This window comes from Strongylocentrotus purpuratus, unplaced genomic scaffold (genome assembly GCF_000002235.5).
Source record: "Strongylocentrotus purpuratus isolate Spur 01 unplaced genomic scaffold, Spur_5.0 spur5_scaffold_18, whole genome shotgun sequence".
In the NCBI taxonomy this organism is placed as follows: Eukaryota; Metazoa; Echinodermata; class Echinoidea; order Camarodonta; family Strongylocentrotidae; genus Strongylocentrotus; species Strongylocentrotus purpuratus.
The window spans coordinates 17,711,607-17,727,226 of record NW_022145603.1 but is presented as its reverse complement, the minus strand read 5'-3'; the positions used below and the strand labels follow the sequence as shown (position 1 = coordinate 17,727,226).

The following is a 15,620-nucleotide window of genomic DNA, read 5'->3' as shown; positions in this document are numbered from 1 at the left end:
TATCTTGGTCAAAACAGCAATTTAAACATTGTGTCCTGGCTAACTCTGAGGTTTGTCACTTTTGAGATATGACGCCCCGATCGATAAGTAGTCCCAGTCCTAAGGAACAATTCTATGTGATTATATTTTCGCTAGCCCCCAGGGATCACAACTGATAACAGTTTAAAAATACCCTTCTCGCTATTTGGTGGATCAGCTAATTAGGAGGCGTGCGCTCCGCTCAGTCCAAACCATGGTTACATCGCGTAACATCTCCGCGCACGAACGAAACCCCAAATTCAATTACACGTTATAGTGACTGAAATTATGGTTGGCAATTCCCTCGATAAACCCGGAAGTGAATACACGTTATAGTCAATGGCAATATCGCGGAGACAACGTGCGTTGTCTCCGCGATATTGCCATTGACTATAACGTGCATTCACTTCCGGGTTTATTGTGCGACGAACGCCAACCATACTAGTCAATCGCACATGTCGCGGAGACAGCGTAGCTCAAGCTGCAAGTCGCGGATTGGCTTAGCAGCATGCGTACGATATGCATACGCTTGCATATCGCGCGATACAGCTGTTTGGCTAAATTTAGCAAAACAACATCACTCTGCGTGGACGTCTTTTTCGTCGATTTTGACCAAAATGATATGAATATACCAGCGTGTTGGAGGGGCTGTAACTTTTGATAGAAACATCGGTGAGACTTGAAATTTGAAATGTATTATTCTGATAACATTTTTTATTCAAATATCAAACAAAAATGGTGAAAAACGATCCCAAATTGAAAATTGAAAAATCGTTCAGACACTGTCTTTGACATTGACTCTTTTTCGCACCGCATCTGTGTAATTAAAATTTGACGGGCTGAAAGTGATGTAGGAAAAGAACAAGACAACAAAGAAGAAGAAGAAGATAAAAAAGAAGAAGAAAAAATGAAGAAGAAGAAGAAGAAGATAAAAAAGAAGAAGAGGAGGCGAGTTGGCTCAGTCGGTAAAGCGACCCTCTGTCGAACCAAAGATCCCGGGTTCGACTCCCACCCAGTCGGATGACTGAAGCCTGCGTTGTGTGTTAGCGTGCCCCTTCCCTTGTTCATAGACGCAGGTTATGTCAAGTGGAAAACACTCCGTCCCTCAGATAGGACGTTAAATGGAGGCCCCGTGTAGGGAAGAGTCACTACCTTTGCACGTTAATAACCCACTGCACTATTCGGATACGAGTAGGGGGAAACCCCGGTGTAGTGGTCCACCTGCACACACCCCCAGTATAGTACGATAATACTCTGTAAAGAGGTCTGTACTCAAAAGGAAGAAGAAAAGGAAGAAAAAGAGGAAGAGGGGAGGATTCCTGGGAGGAGGAGTGGCAGCAGCAGCAATACAACTAAGATCTGGAATTATTCTTTGAAAAAAATAAGAGAAGGAGAAGAGGAGGAGCAATACAACTTCTGGAATAGCTGATAGCTACACAAACAAAATAGAAAAGTAAGAGAAGAAGAACAGGGAAAAGCAATAAAAGCAGGAGTAATGCTACAAAAAAAAAAGTCTTAGAGAAGAGGAAGGGTGAGGAAGAAAAACAAGATCAAGAAGAAGCAGAATAAATATGGGGAAAAGGAGGAGAAGAAAAAAGAAGAAGATATAGATGAAGGTGAAAAAGGAGTAAATACTAGGAGAAGGAGAATAAGAAACAAAAAACAAAAACAAAAAGAATGAGAAAAAGAAGAAAACGGCCAATCATCAAACATCATATTTTTGTCAGTGGGCTGTAATTGCACAAAGTTTCTTTGCTCACTTTTTTGTCTTAAACCTCTTGTGCTAGTAAAATAAGAATATATGTGGGGATCGTTTCGTGAAACTGTCATAACTACAATATCACAGACATCTCAATGTTGTCGCTCGACTTTCCTGCAAAGTGCATCAGAAAACTGACTTTGCCATGACTAGCAAGTAGCGACAACTTCCTTGTCGGGCCAACAATTCATTTGTCTCGACTCCAAACTTGTCATATCTTTTTAGGATCTTGATTTATCTTGATTCTTTGATTTACCTCCATAATTTTAAGTTTTCAATTACCGGTATATATGTACTTTTTTTTGTATTTCAATTCCCACATTTTATGTAAATTATGTTATATCCTATTATTATTATTCAAATATTTTATATTTGATTTTTCAATAAATACAGAAACATCTGCCCCCCCCCCCCCCCCCGCAAAAAAAAAGGAAGAAAAGAAAATTATCATAATTCATTGGCAACTTTTGTAATGTGTTTTTTTATATCGTGTGACGGTGACCATACATATTGTATCATCATTGTATTTGTATTCCCATCTGTTTTACTTTGTCTTATTTGTTGAAGAGTTTCGTTTGTATTATGTTTTTTTTTTATCTTAGAGTTGTTGCCTTTTAATACAATCTCATGTTCTGCGAGGTTTTTTTTTAAAGCAAATCAGTTTAAAGTCGAATATTGATAAAAGAATACAAGATTTAGATTTCCTGTATACAACAGAAAACCTAAATTATGTATTCCAATATTAATATATGTCTTCAAAAACATTTTTTGGGGTAAATCTTTGCAGAAGTGTGTCTTAAATGACATCCTCCCAAACATTATGATAGAATTTAAATGAATTTTCCCATCGAACATTTGGCAAATTTGGGGCTCCCAACACTTAAGAGGGGCTTTAGTTTAAGAATTTCTAATCTGCCTATAGATATAGATTATAGTTGGAGCAACTTCCGGCCCCTGTGGTCTTCTGTGGGTCTTAACCTAATCCAAAATTTCATTTTTGTGTCGTTGTTCATAGTGTTTTTTTTATACACCAAAAAAAAAATTCTTCTGAAATGCAAAAACACAATGGCAGGCCCTTAAAAAAAATTGGGCACTTTGGGCACATTTTATTAATAAAAAAAAATTGGTCGTTGGCATCTTTTTCAGAATCCTAATTAAATTAAACCCATAATACTTCTGATTTGTTCCTTTCTGACCTGGCACAGTACCTACTCATGAAGCAAGATGTTCAAGATAGTCCAGAAGCAAACGTATACATTCCTTTCTCATCGTTATGGCATTCTCCTCATCTTCAGCGGTATCGTCCTGGTCATCGTCTCAGCATTTCAGTTTGGAGAGGTAAGAAATGTTAATAATAATAATAATATGGATATTTATTTAGCGCCGGTATTCGCCAGGCTCTGACACTCATCTCGCTGTACATACCACAAATATCAGATGCCCCAATCACAAGCATATCACTTTCATAACTAAAGGTAAACTAAAACAATACAAATTACTACGCCACAATTATAATTGTCATTATTATATAGAACTGTTATGAAAGAGATGGGTTTTAGAGCAACTTTGAAGTCATGGAGGGCTGTTAAGCTACAAATACTAAGTGGTAGCTTATTCCAAAGGGGTGGACCAGAATGAGAAAAGGATCTATCCCTCCAGGAACTGCGCGTCTTAGGGACAACTAATAAGGAGGATTGAGATGAACATAGATGTAAGAAATGTTAAATGCAGTTTAATTTTAAGTATTTGGGCAAGACATAAGTGTTGAATGTACTAGAAAATATCTTGTTACCATGGTAACTCGGCTACCCTTGGTAAACAAGAATTACTGTTATTATTATTATTATTTTTGAAGCATTTCAAACCAAATATGTCCATATATGGTATGTACATGTTACATGTATGAGCAGAGATGCCAACCAGTACGATAACAAAAATGAAATATGATAATACAATATCGCCTCTTTGGCCCAAAATAGGCAAGCAATTAAGTTGTTTCATTATTCTTATTATGCACTTAAACACCCTTTTTGCATCATGAGAATTATTACTGATGCGTTACAATTTTTCATTTAATGTAATAATGAAAGAGCGAACATTTTACTTGCCCTTTCGTACCGGTAAAACATTTTCCTGACATTTTACTGGCCCAGGGCGAACGGCCCCAGTGGTTGTGTCAAGTTTTTGTGAAAAGCTGTTTTTTCTCTCAAAAAATTGTTTTTTTTTAAGGATATTCAGTCATTTTTGTTGTGTCACAAGGTTGGCATCTCTGTATGAGCATGCATTGATGAACTGAGTAAATTACGGGTGTAAGAGGTCAATTTAGGTCACACTCACAGTGTCCTAAAAGTGTTAAAAATCCAGGAAAATATCTTGTTATTGTGATAACTTGTCCCGCTCCAGCAGAGTAGCAATTCAAACCAAACGTAGATGAAGTATGTACAAGCATTCATTGCTGAACTGAGAAGATTATAAGTCTGTAAGAGTTCATAGGTCACAGGGTTATTAAATTGTTAAAAAATACTCTAGAGCTTCTCTTGTCTTCACATGGAAAGCATTGAAGCAATTCTAACCACAACTTGATGAATATGGGCATGCAAGGATTAACTGAGAAGATTATGGGTGGAAGAGGTCAGAGGTCAAAGGTCACAAGTTCAAAGGTCATAAAAGTGTAAAATGTGCCATAAAAAGTATCTCATACAGTGAAAAGTGAACAAAATTCAACCAAAATCAACACCACTGGGCTCAAATACATTTAAATGCAAAGAATTTGTGCTATATTATATGAATAGATGGAGGCATATAGATGCAGTCACATTCATCTTTCCTTTTTTTTCTCAGGTAATGTTTGTCTTTAATTTCAGAGTTGTTAACATTCAAGCTATTTGATTAGTACAATGCTCTGATTCTGTGCAATTATGTTTGCTCAATAGTGAAAGAAAGAGATTTGTGCAAATATTGACACAGGTACAGGTTACAGACCTGGCCTCTGCAGTAAAATGCACGTATTTTGTACAACTTTTTATTGACTCTACCAATATGGTGTAGTACAGCTGTGTAATTACAAAATTTCCCCAAGTAAATTATGTGTTGATGGATTACTAAGATAATTTACCTATATTTACCTATTTATTTGTGTTCATCTTGAAAAGCTGAATATCCTGATTTCTCTTAAAATCCCTAAAAATAATTGGCTGTATGTAGGGTTTTTGAAATGCATAGAATCTTGGATGTTCACAGGGTATTTCGCACTGCTCAGATATTCACACAGTAAGTACGTGGGGAGGGGAGGGGGGGGGGGGGGTTCAAAGGGAAATAATCAAGAGGTTTATGTACTGTAGAAGATGTAAAGAAAGAATTTGAAAGAGAGAGAGAGAGAGAGAGAGAGAGAGAAAAGGGGGAGTGGCAAAAGAGTGTGAGAGAGAAAGAGAGAAACACAAAAATAGTGATGAAGAGAGAGAGGAAGGTAAGTTGTGAATCGATCGTCATTAATTTACTGTATGTTGTTACACTGTGTACTGATAGCATACTTTTTGTTGTTGTTGTGTGTGTGTTTGTGTGTGGCATCGACAGAGAGAGAGAGACCTTTTCTGCCTCTTTTTTAATAAAGTACCCATGTACAGCCGTGTAGTTTGAAAAGATAATTGCCCACTTTTAGTGTTTCGCCTCAGTAATTTCTGATTATACCAGATGTTTTTTGAAGTGAAAGAGCAAATGCATGTATTCTTCTCACTTAGCCTTTTTGTCCCGGGCATTAATGTTTGTCATTAACAATATCGAGCCAGTCTGTGAACTAGGGAAATGTTGAATAATATTAAATTCAATTGCTGTTTGCTATATTAATAATATACATTTATGTCAAGTTTTTAATGTGCACATATGTACATATATGTGCATACAGGTTCTGATTTCATGTTTGTTTTTATTATTCTGATTTTGAAAATGTAGCAAGATAGAAATCTGAAGAAGGAGAAAGCTAGTGCTAGTGAGCCCTTTTAGAATTCATGTCCTGATTTAATTTTTATATGAATTGAAGATGGTCCACAAGTGTTTAAAAATGAAACAGTGCAGGTTTGAAAATTATGCTACGGTCACAAAGGTTTGTACGAACGATAATTTTGTACGAATCTCCCTGTTTTTCTATTGTCTTCCCGAATTTCCATTGTCTGAAAATCGTTCGTACACCGTTCATAGCAGTTCGTAATGGCATTTGTGACCGAGGCTTTAGCTACATATGTTTGAATTTTAAAGGGGAAGTCCACCCTGAAATCTCTGATATTAAGTTGGTTGTATTAAAGGCCAAATATCAAAAATGAAGTGTTTCTCGTCCCTCCCCACCTCCATTTTGGCCGCCACCTTCTTTTTGGCCGCCACCTTCTTTTTGGCCGCCACCTTCTTTTTGGCCGCCACCTTCTTTTTGGCCGCCACCTTCTTTTTGGCCGCCACCTTCTTTTTGGCCGCCACCTTCTTTTTGGCCGCCACCTTCTTTTTGGCCGCCACCTTCTTTTTGGCCGCCACCTTCTTTTTGGCCGCCACCTTCTTTTTGGCCGCCACCTTCTTTTTGGCCGTCACCTCCTTTTTGGCCGCCACCTCCTTTTTGGCCGCCAACTTCTTTTTGGCCGCCACCTTCTTTTTGGCCGCCACCTTCTTTTTGGCCGCCACCTTCTTTTTGGCCGCCACCTTCTTTTTGGCTGTCACCTCCTTTTTTTTTTTTTTACTATTTACTATTCAGAAGAAAAAAAGCCTGTGATATTAATTTTGTTGAAATTAGCTTCTAAAGTGATCCAAATCATTTATTTTGCCACACATTGCATCAGTATACTCGCATAGCACAATATCTGTGAATAAATAGGCTTGGCCAGCTATAAATAGCATAATAGCATGGCAGCCATCTTGGAAAAAAAATTGCAAAATAGTAAATAGTAATGCCCTGCCTCCTCCTTTTTTGTCAAAGCCCCATGATGCCATGATAATTATAAACCTTTAGGTCTGTCAGAAACCCTATGAGTTTTACAAGCCGATTGCTTGTCTGATTATCAAGATATTTATACATAGATTTTTACTTTTTTGAGGCACTTCATGATCATTTTGAAGCGCAATTTTTTTTAGGACTTCAATATTACACCATATCACAGACACTGATAACACGTACATGTAGGGCCGTGCATCAGATTTGACATTAATGTTAAAGGATTCTTTTAAAAATATATGTCGTTGAGTGAGTCGTGAAACTTTTTATTTATTTGTGACAGGTTGCAATTGAATGGAGTCAGGACAGGTATTCCAGACTGTTCAACATTTATCACGACAATATCGCAAACAAAGCATTCGAAAACAGGTAAGGCCATTGAAACCCCTTCATGTGATTCCTTTTGTGTACGTTTGAGTCCTTATGATGCCATTGTTCTGTTCTAAGAATTCATGGAGATCCCCTTTTCTGAACAAATGATGATACTTGTGCGTTGGTGCCCTAGGACTTGTTGTGCATTGAAGGAAAAAAAAAGGTCTACCGGGTATTTCATGTTCAACATCCATGAAATTGGAAACGTATAGAATCTTCAGTACAAATAGGAGATGTGCTTGTTGCAAGGTACAGGGTACATCACCAGATTTGTTTCAATTTATTTATTACCCATCTAAAAACAAAAGTATGTACTGTACACGTGTGAAATTTTTGGTACAGAGTGAATGGAATAAGGGTTTGTAAGGTTCATTGCATCTCAAAGATACCAAGCTGTGCTTCATGTATTATTTTTTTCATCGATTACCGGTACAAGAAAAGGGAAAAGTTTGAAATTGCAGTACAAAGCAAATGGCGAGGTGCATACATGTACATCTGAGAGTTAGCAAGTTTTGCAGCAGAGAGATCATTCTATGAATAATAGATGAAGAGAGAAACAAGAAATTAAACATTTGTTAAGTTCGAAATCAAAGGAACTGTTAAAATCAAAGACTTTTTTGTTAACGTCATGTCTACGGTAGTTTCAAATTGTACTGTTCTATTGGCTCAAGGAGTCGGGCAGTCATGACTGCTTTAAAGTAAAAACTTACTTTATCCATAGTAGGTCAAAGGTTTCGCTGCCCGGGAAACCTGTACACACGTTACCTGGCAATTCAACCAACTTTGGCATCAGCGAATTATGATGCCATACCCGTCATGGAAACGACTGTGTGGCTTTTATTTCATTTCATGTTTGGTTTTTTTTGCTGTTTAGGATGTGTCTTCCTATACCCATCGATGCCGTGTATACGTGGGTCAATGGTTCAGATGCAAAGCTATTACGAGACCTGGAGCGAGTGAAGAGAGAGCTTGAATCGAGCACGGCCCAGACCCCTGATAATAGTACAAGGTTAGTAGAACAATAGGCCTGGCTTCATCGGCTCGAGATTGCCACATAGCTAAGTTACCAATTGCATCCTCATCAGCTCGAGACTTGACCTCAAACCTTGAAACTAGAGCTTGATAAATTAGCTCGGGATATTTTGCTCAGCGTTCGGGCATAGTGCGAGTCTTCGGGCTGGTGAAGACGCACTGGACAAATGAAATTGCAGGATATTTTGCAAACTAGCCCAAGGTACCTTGGGATGATTATCTCGACCAAATATCCCGCTAATTGCATCTTCGGACTGATGAAGACGCTGGATAATTTGCTATCAGGATAGTTAAAATAGCGGGTTATTTGGCAATCTCGAGCTGATGAAGACATCCCTAAAGGTCCAGTGGAAGTACATAGTTATAAAACTGGAAGGTCACAGGTTCAATATGATATTGTAAAGTATTCTGAATTATTACAAAGTCCCTTTACCAGGTTTTGTATTGTTTTAAGTATGTGAAAAACTGATTTGTCCTGATTTCATGAGAATGTGGCATATTAAAGGCCCACTGCACTACTTGTAGCTACTTGCGCCCTCTATATAACAAACAATGCCTAATCGGTGACCATTGGTCCCCCATGATCCTCTTTTTCTTATGTTAACTGAGAGCTGAGTTGATGAGATAACCACCTGTCCAGTGACCTTGCAGGGCAGTCTAATCCCTCCTGTAAACTATGGCAGATACGCTTTAAAGCTTTCATCTAAAAGTATTCGACCTACGTCAAAGGCCACAATTCAGCTCATTCTTGAGTTATGAAAAACATCAAGTTAACAAGGGATATGAATAATCAAGTTGTTAACTATGCAATATATTCACATCTTTGTAATAACATGTTGTTTTTTTTCTTCATATCACTCTCTGTGTGTTTTATCCAGTTCATTCCATTGCAGATTAAAAGACTGTATAGCCGGGGCGGTAATGATCACCAATCCCTTCCTGGATAGATTGGTCACGGTTAACCGGCTCGGGGTTATAGAGGGCTCCCTTCTTAGAATTAACAAGATTTCAAACATTACAAAAGAAGGAGGCAAAACGAATTCCCTGCTTCAGTTTTCGAAGCGAGAGGAAGGTAAGTTGTGAATTGATCGTCATCAATTTATGATGTTAAACTGTTTACTGATAGCATTCATTTGTTGTGTGGCATTGAGAGAGAGATAGGCAGGTAAACAGACAGACAGAGAGAGGGAGAGAGAGATAGAGAGAGGGGGAGAGGGAGAGAGAGACAGAAAGACAGAGAGAGAGAGAGACATACAGAGACAGACAGATAGAGACATACAGACAGAGAGAGGGAGAGAGAGATAGACAGAGAGAGAGAGGGAGGGGGAGAGAGAGACAGAAAGACAGAGAGAGAGAGACAGAGAGACAGAGACAGACAGATAGAGACATACAGACAGACAGATAGAACAACAGAGAGACAGACATACAGAGAGAGAGACACACACACACACAGAGCAAGAGACATAAAGCGAGAGAGAGAGAGACATAGACACAGACACAGGAAGAGAGAGAGACAGATATACTGACAGACAAAGAGAGAGAATGGAAAGAAGGAAATATGTTTCATAAGAAGTTGTAGATGAGTGATCTAAGATTTCATATCAAGAATATTGTGTAGTTGCAAATTGTCTGTTCTTCAGTAACATATCCTGCGTTTTTTGTCCTTCTCTTTTCAGTTGATGCAGTGATGAAAGCATTACAGTCCTTATCACTGAATAATAAGAACTACACCTTATCGAAAGGATACATCGTAAGTATTCATAAAAAAAACTCCACTCATGTATTATTCCTTGCATTTAATTAGCCTTTGAGGTTAGTAAATCATTGATAATGTTGCTGATCAAGGTCAATTATGCTGTTCAGGGGAGATGCTGTACTTGAGTTAGTTAGATATACATGTAGGTTACACAGGCAAGATGGTGCAGTAGTTGAATGAGCATGTACATGATTTTTGTGGCCAGATAATGTCACGAGACACGATTTGCAGACTGTTCAAAATGAATTCAGATTAGCTTCTGAATTAAGGAGAAGGTTGAGTTCAGAGTCTGTATGCATGAAACATATCATACAATGTTCTAACATTACATTAGGGGTCCGAACTTGGAGTTTAGGCGCCCATGGGTCTTTCGTCATCAGACCGACGTTGCAAAATAACCTGCTATTTTCAGACTCTGAATATTTTCCCAATGCTTGAAATTGTGTTTTCACCAGACCGATACGCTTATCACAAACTTGTGCAAATTAACCCGCTATTTCCAAATAGCTGGCTAATTTGAGATCGGGCTAGTTAAAATGGAGGGTTATTTTGCAACTTCGGTCCGATAAAGATAGGCCTAAAGTGTCTCGGGCACCTGTTAGTGTCAAGTGGTCTAGTGGATGTTAAGTTGATTGAATTTATCTGAACTTCCCTAGGTCAGCTTCCATTGTATGATAGGTATGATGCATACAGACTTTGAAATGTTCCATCCAGCCCTCGTCCGTCCCCCCCCCCCCCAAATTAGCCTGGAGCCCTGCACATGGTGCATGTGTATACAGTCAAACCTGCTTTAGTGACCACCTGTCTACAAAGACCACTTTTTGTGTTTCCCTTGGGCGGTCGCTATAGACTAGTTTGACCGTATATTATACAAATAATACACAGCAGTGAGTGCATTGATACGCATTACCCACACAAGGTACCTTTGGAACAGTCTATGTTTGGACTGTTTCAAAGGCACAAAATGATGTGTATTATTTGTTTTATAAGATGATGTTTTATTTGTTTTTTCAAAAATGACGTTTTATAACATGATTTTACTAATGACTGGTCATTAGTATTTGCTAATGTCCGATCATTAGTAAAATTATGTGACAGGCAAAATAAATTCCTGGTCATGTGTACGCTCTCAACCAATCATTTGATTAGGATCCGCTTCAGCATCTTATAAACATATATATATAATTCCTGTCATGCCTATCCTATTTGTTTTTATTTTTGACAGACATCTGATTGGACAGCAACAGGGAGTGTCGCATTGAATGACAGAGTACTTATCACCGGTGTTGAAAAAGATACAACAAAAGAACAAGTAAAACTTAGGATAGACCAACCATACCAAGAGAAGATAGGAGAGGTAAGTTTCTGCCGTGTTTAGTATATATTTTTTTGTCAGTATATTTTTTAAGTTTCAGTCTGCAGTGTTTTCATCAGTATATTTTAAATTTTGCTAGAATGGTTTACTTATAAATGTATCTTTCCCGAGACGAGTGACGAGTTATTCCATTTACTTACTTCCATTAATAAATGAACCATGATACTTGGAATCCATTCTGCATACGATACTTGTTGCTATGTTGGGCAAGCATTGGGCACGCTTGTCAAGAATGACCTTTGTTTTAAAAATATTCATACAATAGGTTAGTAAACATGTCTATTCAATTTGTTCTTTCCACAATGTGATGAAAATGACAAAAAAAGCTTTAAAAAAAAAAATCATCATCATCATCATCATAATCGTCATCATCATCATCATCACCATCATCATCATCATCATCATCACCATCATCATCACCATCATCATCATCATCATCATCATCATCATAGTCATCATCTTCATAATTACCATCATCATCATCATCATCATCATTATTATCATCATCGTCCTCATCATTATCATTAATGTTGTTTGCTTTTGTTTTATCTGTTAGGTTCTTGTTGAGAATGTGCATGGTCTTGCAATTGTTTTCATCACGGATCCTGATGTCATAAACGACCTTGTATCAGACGTAAGTAAAAAAAAAAAAAAAATAAATAAAGAAGAGGTTTTGGGCGACAAATTTCTCTGGAGTTTGTTAAAGCCCCTCTAAAGTGTTGGGAGCCCCAGATTTCCCACAAATTTGATGGCAAAATTTCACTTGAATTGTATTATAATATGAAAGAGGAAGTCATTTAAGACACACAATCTGCAAAGATAATAAAAGAATACATAGTTTGGGTTTCCGGTTGTACGCAGAAAACCTAAATTTTGCCAGTCAAATTTTAATAAATTAGCTAAATATGTATTAAAATCAACCAACAATGAAAAACGCTGGATACAGATTTGAGTACATGGGAAATCATATTTAAATGGAATCAGTCTAAAGTTATATTTTCTGTGAATTTAGAGTTGGTATGCTGCTTGTCATTTACAAAAATTCTAATTGATGTTATTTCTTCTTTTCATCCACAGGCAGAGAAGACAAACACAACCAGTACTCTTAAAGTCAGCAAGGCCTACCTCGTCTGGAATATGGAACATGTAAGATTTATAATCTGTTATAAATATGATTTAATAATAATAATAACATTTCGCTTTTATATAGTGCCAAATACATCGATACAACGATGTGCCTAAGTGCTTTACAGACATATTATTACCCCGGTCATCGAATTCAGGCTTACCAGCACACAATGTATGCACATTTTCCACTCCCTTGGGAGCATTCCAGCCAGTCGCCATTTTACAAGTGCACACTTGCTTGTCCAATCACATGAACTTTCACATCCTACCTGGGTGGAGAGTAGCAAGTGTAGGTTAATACCTTGCCAAAAGGATATTAGTGCCATGTCGGGATTTGAACCCTCGACCTTTGCATCTCCAGTCAAGCGCCTTAAACCACTCGACCACGACACTCCTGATTTATACGAGATGATTAACATTAGATGTGCTCAAAAGTGAGGAATGAGGAATTTATAGCTGCCAACCTTTCCTATTTTTTGGCCTTCTTTTTGGCCTTTTTTGTGACTTCTAGTCAGACTTGGGTTGAAATAAATAGAAAACAAATTCACTCAAAAAATGACAAATTTGGCATGTTTTCTATCTAAAAGACAGACACTGAGTAAAATAGTAATTATTCTAATTTAAATATTGAAATAAATACTGGTCCAGGGGGGTGTTTCACAAAGATCCTAAGTTGAACTTATCTCTAAGTTGGACTTAAAAGTTATGGAAAGCTGTTAGCATCCTTGAAAATATTTTGTAAAAGTTATTTTAAAAGACATAAAATGTTGATTCAAATCATTCATATTTTCTATTATCATGGGAGATTGCATGTTCTTGATGTGGAAATTATGAACAGTCTAAAATACTTGAGTTTTTGCTTTTGAATATGTTTCATTATAAGGCTACAAATAGCTCTTCATAATATTTAAGTCCAACTTAGAGTTAAGTTCGACTTAGAATCTTTGTGAAACACCCCCCAGGCCATTTTCATCTGGAGATGGTCTCTACTATTTGATCCTTTGGTTAGATGTAAAATGCATTCATGAATTTGGGTCAATTTCCATGGATTTTGATATTATTGAATATCTTGATTGTTGTTTATTTTACAGGAAGAATCTCGACCAGATGAGGATTACGCACCTAATAGATTTGAAGATAACGAGGTAAAGTTTGAAAACATTCAAATTTTTAATGTGTCGGAGTCACAAATAAAAAGTATTTCAATCATTTATATGACAATATGAATCTTACAATCTGTTGTTACGTTGTTTCGATTCTGTATGAAAATAATGGTTATGTTTTCATTTTTTAAATATACCCATAATTGCGTGTAAATTATCACCTATTGTTTCACCAATTAATATAGTGCTATTTATCAAAATAATAATATTCTGTGTTCATATGCACCGACGATGTCCCTAAGCGTTTTACCGACATATTATTACCCTACTCATTCAGGCTTGCCCACACAGACTGTATGCACATTCTCCGATCCCTGGGCAGCATTCCTGCCAGGTGCCATTTTATTTTATGAGGCTTTGTCACTGTCGGATATTGAAATTGTTTTGCAATGGATGTAGTGAATTTAGGATGGTGTTTATATTATTAAGGAGATTATGTTTTTGTGTTCAAATTCCAGGAATTAAGATACTCACTACGGTCGTTAGAGAAACACGCCCCCTGGATACGCCGTGTTTATGTTGTTACCAATGGTCAGATACCTTCCTGGTTGAATTTAGACAACCCAAGACTGGTGATAGTTTCTCATGATGTAAGTATCATTATGTGAACGTTGAATGTGATAGTATTTAAGGGTTACCAGTCTGGATCATTGTTATTATGCAAGTGTGGAAAAACATCAGAGAAATTTATTTCCCAGACAAGCATGGCTCTTCAAATGCCTTCATATTCTAAATATGACAAGTAACAGCTTAAAATGGAGGCCAAATTTATATGCCACATGTTTTTGTAGTCCCTTATACATCTTTTGTGTACAGTACTTGTTACTTTACCAAGACTGGGCCAAATTTCTTATCATGTTGATGATTCCAGAACCTTGCAGTTCACACCAATACTTATATGCTAGATGATCAACCTTTTCTGATTGATTCCACAAAGTTTCGATCACAATGCAATCGCATGACCAGAACTGGTTTATACCTTTTAATCATAGGAATAAATCAAGTTAGACTTTATGATTACAGCAGACCACCATTACTACATTGTATTATCATTTTCATATTTTCTTGATTTGCAGGAGATATTCCGCAACCAGTCCCACTTGCCCACCTTCAGCTCCCCGGCCATTGAATCTCATATCCATCGGATACCGGGACTCTCAAAGAAATTCATTTACCTCAACGACGACACCATGTTTGGAAAGGATATCTGGCCCGATGATTTTTACACACACGCCTCGGGGCAGAAGGTACTGGTGATGATGATGATGATGAGGAGGAGGAGGGGGAGGAGGAGGAGAATGATGATGATGATGATAATGATGATGATGATGATGATAATGATGATGATGATGATGATGATGATGATGATGATGATGATGATGATGATGATGATGATGATGATGGTGATGATGATGATGATGATGATGATAATGATGATGATAATGATGATGATGATGATGATGGTGATGATGATGATGATAATGATGATGATGATGATGATGAGGATAATGATGATGATGATAATGATGATGGTGATGATGATGATGATGGTGATGATGATGATGATGATGATGATGATAATGATGATGATAATGATGATGATGATGATGATGATGATGGTGATGGTGATGATGATGATAATGATGATGATGATGATGATGGTGATGATGATGATGATGATGATGATGATGATGATGATGGGGTGGTGGTGGTGGTGGTGATGGTGATGATTATGGTGGTGATGGTGATGATGATGATGATAATGATGATGATGATGATGATGATGATGATGATGATGGTGATGATGATTGGTGATGATGATGATGATGATGATGATAATGATGATGATGATGATGATGATGATGATGATGATGGGGTGGTGGTGGTGGTGGTGATGGTGATGATGATGATGGTGATGATGATGATGATGATGATGATGATGATGATGATGGGGTGGTGGTGGTGGTGGTGATGGTGATGATTATGGTGGTGATGGTGATGATGATGATGATAATGATGATGATGATGATGATGATGATGATGATGAT

General features: G+C 37.4%; 1 protein-coding gene across 2 annotated transcripts in view; it reads left to right on the top strand.

Moving 5' to 3' along the window:
* LOC100891240 (N-acetylglucosamine-1-phosphotransferase subunits alpha/beta) overlaps positions 1-15,620 on the top strand; it is a 36,985-nt gene that overhangs the window by 774 nt on the left and 20,591 nt on the right. For both annotated transcript variants that reach the window (XM_030989332.1, XM_030989330.1), the window contains exons 2-12: positions 2,983-3,115; positions 7,030-7,115; positions 7,993-8,127; positions 9,029-9,222; positions 9,827-9,900; positions 11,132-11,263; positions 11,838-11,915; positions 12,359-12,427; positions 13,501-13,554; positions 14,031-14,162; positions 14,649-14,819. In XM_030989332.1, coding sequence (XP_030845192.1) covers positions 3,002-3,115; positions 7,030-7,115; positions 7,993-8,127; positions 9,029-9,222; positions 9,827-9,900; positions 11,132-11,263; positions 11,838-11,915; positions 12,359-12,427; positions 13,501-13,554; positions 14,031-14,162; positions 14,649-14,819 — 1,239 coding nt within the window. In that variant the 5' untranslated portion in view covers positions 2,983-3,001. The remainder of the gene's footprint in view (positions 1-2,982; positions 3,116-7,029; positions 7,116-7,992; positions 8,128-9,028; positions 9,223-9,826; positions 9,901-11,131; positions 11,264-11,837; positions 11,916-12,358; positions 12,428-13,500; positions 13,555-14,030; positions 14,163-14,648; positions 14,820-15,620) is intronic.